The sequence below is a fragment of the Octodon degus genome, unplaced genomic scaffold (genome assembly GCF_000260255.1).
Source record: "Octodon degus isolate 3935 unplaced genomic scaffold, OctDeg1.0 scaffold00160, whole genome shotgun sequence".
In the NCBI taxonomy this organism is placed as follows: domain Eukaryota; kingdom Metazoa; phylum Chordata; class Mammalia; order Rodentia; family Octodontidae; genus Octodon; species Octodon degus.
In genome coordinates this window covers 5,999,681-6,007,001 of record NW_004524736.1, presented here as the reverse complement: position 1 = coordinate 6,007,001, position 7,321 = coordinate 5,999,681, and the positions used below count along the sequence as shown (strand labels likewise).

Genomic DNA, 7,321 nt, shown 5'->3' with positions numbered 1-7,321 from the left:
GTATGTATATAATGTTTTGTTCATCCTTTCATCTGCTGATGGGCACCTAGGCTGATTCTATTCCTTGGCTGTTGTATATTATGCTGCAATAAATACGGGAATCCCAGATATCCCTGTGATATACTTTAATTCTTTGGGTATATACTTAGGAGTAGTATAGCTAGATCAAATGGTAGTTCTATCTGTAATTTTTTTGAGGATCCTCTATATTTATTTCCATAGCAGCTATACTAATTTACATACCCACCAGTAATGTAGAAGAGTTTCTTTGTCATGTGCATCCTTGCCAACATTTGTTTTTGTATTTTGATTGGGATAAAATAAAATTTCAATGTAGTTTTGGTTTGTGTTTCTCATCTTTGAGTGTTTTATTATTGTAGATGGAGTTGCTTCTCCCCCAACAAGGGAGATTTAAAAAATTTTAAAACACTTATACATAAAATTAGTATTATGTGGAATGTTTTATAGATGTCAGAGGGTGTTTGATCAGGAAAAATTTAGTATGCCAGCAGGCATGTGTGTGTCATTTTACCAACAGGAAATGATGCCAAGGGGCCGGGGAGATGGCTCAATAGAATAAGCACTTGCCTGGCAAGTACAAGGGCCTGAATTCAATCCCAAGTTCCACCAAAAAGAAAGAAAGGAAAGAAGGAAGGAAGGAAGGAAAGAAATGATGCCAATTTTCCTGTGTTCTATGTGAATCTTTTTAGTGTGCCTGTTTTGATTGATTGATTGATTGATTGATTGATTGATTGTATTTTAGGGAAGGGTCTACAGGGTGTTCAGGGTCTTACTACTAGATTGGGTTTGTAGTGATCCACCTGTTTACAGCCTCCCAAGAGCTGGGCTTATAGGAGTGCACCACCATGCCCAGGTTCAATTGCTCTCTCAGTGTGCCCCAGGGGTGGAGCCGGCACAGTAGGGATTGAACCCCCAGCACCTGCTTGCAGGCACTTTAATCCACTGAGCTATTTGGCCGGCCCTTTGTTACTATTTATTTATTTATTTATTTATCGATACTGGGAATTGAACTCAGGACCCAGCACTTGCCAGGCGGGCACTTATTGTAATCTTCACAGAAATCCTATGAAGTAGTATTTTCCCAGTTGGCAGACAAAGGACAAAAGGTTGGGGGGCAAATTTACATTACTTTATCTAGGTTCACATACTCTGTAACTGGTAGTCCTAGGATTTGAACACTGATTTCTCAACCAAAAGCTCATGCATTATTTTCATAAGAGTGTAAATTGCTTTCTAAACTATAAGAGTTGTTACATATACAGTAGTGGTACTTTGGTTCATGAATGCTTTTGTTTGTGAGTAATTTGGTTCCCAAAGATAAGTGTTTGGCAGTTTTTTTAAAATTTGCTTTTTGTTTGTGAACTCTGCATTGGGTGACAAATGCAAGCACAACCATCTTTTTTTATGTGAACATGAACGTAGCCATTCCCCCAAATCATGCAATGAGCAAATTAAGTTTGTGAACTGAGTGCCACTGTGTTTTGTATTTTATTGGTATCATATCAAGTTTTAGTAACATTTTAATTGGCCTAGCTTGAAGATGTCGTCAGTACTTCTGGGTAGTATAAAGCTGTGTAATTTCCTTTAACCTCCTTCTTAGCATTGAGAGTAAGCATGAAGTTACAATCCTGGGAGGACTCAATGAATTTGTAGTGAAGTTCTATGGACCACAAGGAAGTAAGTACATGTGTTGATATGTGTTCTGCTATTGCAGTCTTTCAGATAGTAAGAATGTAGAAGGCAAGTAATAGCATCCATAGTCCAGAATCATTGAAAAAGTCTTTCTTTCCTCATAATTTACTTTTTTTTTTGGCGGAACCGGGGATTGAATTCAGGCTCTTGTGCTTGCCAGGGAACATAATTTACTTTATATACTTTTTTCTTTTTTGAATTGTGAATTCTGGGTTATGTTATGCATGGTCATATGGGTGGTTTCTAGGGAGTATATTTTGGTTTTTGTTCAGTGGGCAGGGAAGGCACATGGGATTGGTTGGGATAGGGCAGAAAGGGAGCATGGCTGTAATAATTCTTAATTTGAAGGAGAGAATAAATTTTTGCTTGCTTTAACTCAATCTTTTTATTTTTTTATTTTTTTAGGGAAGGGTCTACAGGGTGTTCAGGGTCTCACTACTAGATCAGGCTCATAGTGATTCTTCTGTTTACAGCCTCCCAAGAGCTGGGATTACAGGTGCACGCCACCACGCCCAGTCTTAATTGCTGTCTCAGTGGGCCTGGGTGCTGGACCAGCAGACCTGGGGATCAAACTCCAGGTCCCTGTACCTGCTTGTAGGCATTTTTCATCCACTGAGCTAACTCTGTCTAACTTTAGATCTTTTAAAGAAAAATGTTAATCAGAACATAGAGTAGTTTTTGATTGTAGTAGGTCTCTGATACTTAAAAGGAGTTTATGTGATGGTTATCAGGGAAGATTTGGATTAATGTTTAATTTATACTCATTTATTTTCTTATTTGGAGACAACATTTCTAACATCTAATATCTCTTACTTTTATTCAAGCACCATATGAAGGTGGAGTATGGAAAGTTAGAGTGGATCTCCCTGATAAATACCCTTTCAAATCTCCATCTATAGGTATGTAACTTTTTGGTTTCTTTCTTCAGAGAAAAAACTTTTTATGAGCAATACTTCCAGAATTATAATTTCAGAAATGATTACTTAACTGAATCCCTGCCCCTCTTTTTGGGCTTTAACTGGTGGTAGGGTAGAGACTTCCTTAATGTGACAGAAGACATTTAAATACACTTTTACATGATTATCATCACCATTATTCTAGATTTTTCTTTCTTTAGTTATTAGATTAGAACAACTCTAAAGCCAACTGTCCAGGCTGTTTCATTAACAAACAATAAATAAATCCTTAAATCTCATTTTAACTATCAGATTGTTGGAATGAAGATTATATAGTTTCTGTTTTGTCATTTAAAAATCTAGCCTAAAAAAAATCTAGCCTAGATTTTATGTTGCTGTCATTAACTCAACTTCTGGGCACCTGGCGGTTAAGTGCCCCTTTTCTGTTTTCTTCAATCCTGGTTTATTCAGGCTTAAACAATGGATAAAAGTACCATGAGAAAGAATAGCAACTTGATGACTTTGTACAAGGAAAAGAAGGCTTTTTCCTTCCCTTCATATTTCTTAATTGATGACATTAGCTTGTCGCCCTCCCATTAAGGCACTGAGTGATAATTTAGTTATTTTAATATCAGATCTGTAAGGGTACATTTGATTGAAAGTTGATACTCTTAAATATTTTAAGATTGTTAAATAGTAATTGATTAACGTCAGTCAGCTCTTTTTACCTCAATTTATGTGACTTTAAAATAGTATAAAATATTGGAAATTTGAAGTAAAAACCATAAAATAAAACTGCAATACATTGAGTTTTCTGACCATCAGGCTCTTTTTTTTCATACTGGAAATCAAACTCAGGACCTTACCCTTGCCAGTCAAGCACTTGTGCCACTGAGCTAAATCTCCAGTCCTTGAGTCTCATGTTCAGAATTAACAAAATTCGGGTATCTTGCTATGCTATGGGCTGTGTTGGCACTAATGTCAGATCTCATGAAGTTTTTGCTGGTGTTGAGTGGAGACTGGCTTTGGCTTTGAATTTGTGGCAATTCTCCTCCTTCACTCTTCTGAGTGCTGGGATTGCAGATGTACACCACTACACCTGGCTGAATCTCATGTAGTTTAGACAAAGTCCAGCTCCAATCAGAATTTTTAAAAAAAGCATGGGCCAAAACATTCTGAGGTTTTGCCTTGATTCTAGGCTCTTAACATTTTTTTAAAGTAACTTTTTTTTCCATAATTTTATTGAGAAATAAATAACAATGACACAATTTCAAATCAAATTGGTAGGACAGTTCCAATAATTAATGCATTGCATACTGTCTTCCTCATGGTTATTTGTTGTACAAGATGCAGACATGATATCCTATTTACAAACACTATTAGAACAAATCCCTGTATTCATTGCATTAAGAGAATGTAGTGATATATCTATGCTAACTATTTTGAATACACAAATACAAATGGTCATTCATCTGTATCCCCTTTTTTTTGTTTAGTTCCGTCATTTAAATATTATAAGTGTGTGAACTCAGCAAAATATTCCAAAATAGTCCAGTAGTCCATAATAGTATTGGGTCTTCCTCTTAACATTTTTAATAAGGCAATTAGTACAAAAGAATTAGGTTGTTCACAGACTAAATATCAGTAAAAACATCTAGCTACTTTACATGCTTTAGAGTTTTATGCTCCAGAAACAATACAGAACATCTGTAATTCCTTCTTCTTCTTTCTTCTTTCTTCTTGTGTGTTACCAGGGATCGAACCCAGGACCTTGTGCTTGCCAGGCAAGCACTTATTCCCCTGAGCTGTCTCCCCTGCCCTGTAATTCCTTCTTAGGCCAGGAATCTTAGTGGTCATTTGAGCAACAAATGGTAGTTTGAGTTCCTTGAGTGAGTTTTCTAAAACCTGTAGTCAAGGAGATAATTTAATGGCTAGAGGAATCAGAAATGTCCTCACTGCTGCAAGGGTCTCCAAGCTGTGGAGTCAGGATGGAAGTGTGAGGTGTTGAGTCTAAGACCTCTTGGGAGTGTGTTTAATACCTGTGTAGTTGGTGGCAGCAGCTTTTCCCTGGTTCCATATCACATTAGCAGAACGTATATACCACTCGTTTTAAGAGGGCTTTTGAGGAATGTTGGCGATCTTTGTCCCTAATTTATTTGTTTCTTAATACATTGTTTGTTTTTTGGCCATTTTAAAGTTTCATGCAGTTGAATAGTGTCTTAACTTTTCTCATTGCTGAGACAAAACACCACCCAAATTGAAGAATGGAGCTTTATTTTGGCTTATAGTATGTAGCAATTTCAGTCCATAGTCAGCTGGCTCCAAGGCAGGTGGTGGCATTCCACAGGGATATCATAGAGAAGAGCAGTTCATGATATGGCAGGCAAAAGGCAGCAAAGTAGCAGCCTCAACAACAGCCTTGTTTCTGTCCATATGTTGCATCCCTAAGGGCGATTAGCACTCACATGTTAATCTTAGCATCACACACACTAGATCCAACCACCTATGAAAAACCCCGTCTGTGGTAGCATGAGGTTCTGGGGACACATAAAGTGGTGTGATCATATGTGGTTTACAGAATCTCTTTAACCATACAAATTCATTTATTAAATATCTCTTTTTTTTTGGTGGAACTGGGGATTGAACTCAGGCCCTCGTGCTTGCCATAGCAGCACTTGTTCCACTGAGCCATCTCCCTAGCCCCTAAATATCTCATAAATACTTGTTTACTTAAAGACTGTAAATTGACCTTCTAGTTTTGTTATCCCACAGTACTAGTCAAAAAGGAAATAATAGATCTTGTTGAAATCAACAGTGAGCCTATAGAAATGCAATTGGGCTGCCAGATGTTATAGCCTATGCCTGTAATCCCAGTACTGGGGAAGGCAGAGGTAGGATAATCCCTGTGAGTTCAAGGCCAGTCTATAAACTACGTAGTGAGACTATGTCTCAAAAAAAAAAAAAAAAGAAAGCAATTGCATGTCCTGTAGAAATGTAGTTATTTCTCAAACCTTATCTTAACAAATTTTCTAGGTAACATTTGGTTATAGCTCTCCAAGTAAAATCATCTAAACTTTATCTAGGGATACTTTTTTTGTGTGTGTGTGCTATAGATTCAACTCAGGGTTTTATGGATGCTAAGCAAGTGTTCTACCACTGAACTATATACCACAAGCCTCAAAATATTCTAAACTTTACACATTGGTTATTTATCAGATAAAGCAGATTAAACTGCCTGCAAACAGGTGCTGTGCCAGCCCTGCCCCTGGGACGCACTGAAAGACAGTTAAGACTGGGCATGGTGGTGCATGCCTGTAATTCCAGCTCTTGGGAGGCTGTAAATAGGCGAATCGCTACAAGTCCAGTCTAGTAGTGAGACCTTGAGTACCCTGTAGACCCTTCCCTAAAATATAAATAAATAAATAAATAAATAAATGATAAATCCAGCCTCAGAGCTGTTTTTTTCTTCTCTCAGAAGTTTTTTTTTTTTTTTAAAGATTTACTGCTCTTGCATTTGGGCAGGTATATCATTGTGAATATTAAAATATGAAGGTGGTAGTATAGCTCAGGAGTAGATCTCTTGCCTGGTATACATAGGCCCTGAATTTAATCCCCAGCATTGCAGAAAAAAAATGCACCTAGATTAAATTAGGTTTATTGCTACATTTCTTTTACTTATTTATTTATTTATTTGTTTATTTTTTGTGGAACCAGGGATTGAAATTGGTATGTTTTAGATACACATAATGATTAAATATTTTGAATGCCTACATCATGGAATTTTGAAGTATATACTTATGCTTATTTGTTTGATTTTGTCTGTACTTCTTTATGGGAAAGTTATTGGGAATCAAAATCAGGACCTCACATTTGCCAGGCAGGCACTGTACCACTGAGCTAAATCCCTGGCCGATTGATTGATTGATTGATTGAGGCGGGATTTCACTACAATAGTGCAGGCTGGCCTTGAGCTCACTTATATGGTTAGCCCAGTCTGGCTTCAGCCTCACAATGATCTCCTGCCTCAGCCTCCAAATCCTGTGCTGGGATTACAGATGTGAGCTACTATACCTGGCTGTGTATGTTTTAATTGTAGAAGTGATCCATAGCCATTGAAGGAATGTAAGAAAGTCTAAGTGAGCAAAACTAAAGATAAAAAGGGTGCATAATCTTATACCTTAGTGGGTAACTTTATTTGTATTCTGGTATATGTTTTGTAAGAACATTTCTCTATGCATAGTGAAATATGAATTCAGTATAATCTGATATGCTTCTCTTTGGTATATTTATGAATAAGGTTTTTTTTTTGTTGTTGTTTAGGGGCTTTTTTTTCTTGTCCTGGAAATCGAATTTAGGACTTCATGCTTGCTAGGCAGGCACTGTAGCACTGAGCTATGTATATATCCCCAGCCATACAGATACAGTTTTAGATATTCAGTAATTACATAATTTCATGAGGTGTTCTTTTAAAACATTTACATCTGTGAATGAGGTTTCCCCCCCCCAAAAAAAATAGTGATGTTCTGCTTAGCAGGTGCAGCAACCAAGGTTTGATCCCCAGTGTACCTTGCCAAGTCCAGCTCCTGGGGTGTGCTGAGACAGGACTGAGACTGAGCGTGGTGGCGCACCTGTAATCCCAGCCCTTGGGAGGCTGAAAACAGGAGGATCGCTACAAGTCCAATCTGTGTAGTGAGACCCTGAACACCCTGTAG

At 37.5% G+C, this 7,321-nt stretch overlaps 1 protein-coding gene across 1 annotated transcript in view; it reads left to right on the top strand.

The window, feature by feature from the left end:
* The window catches only part of Ube2h (ubiquitin conjugating enzyme E2 H), a 123,923-nt gene that overhangs the window by 58,729 nt on the left and 57,873 nt on the right, over nt 1-7,321 (top strand). Inside the window, exons 2-3 of the mRNA XM_004642749.2 lie at nt 1,622-1,698; nt 2,538-2,612. Of these exons, the coding sequence (XP_004642806.1) occupies nt 1,622-1,698; nt 2,538-2,612 (152 nt within the window). The remainder of the gene's footprint in view (nt 1-1,621; nt 1,699-2,537; nt 2,613-7,321) is intronic.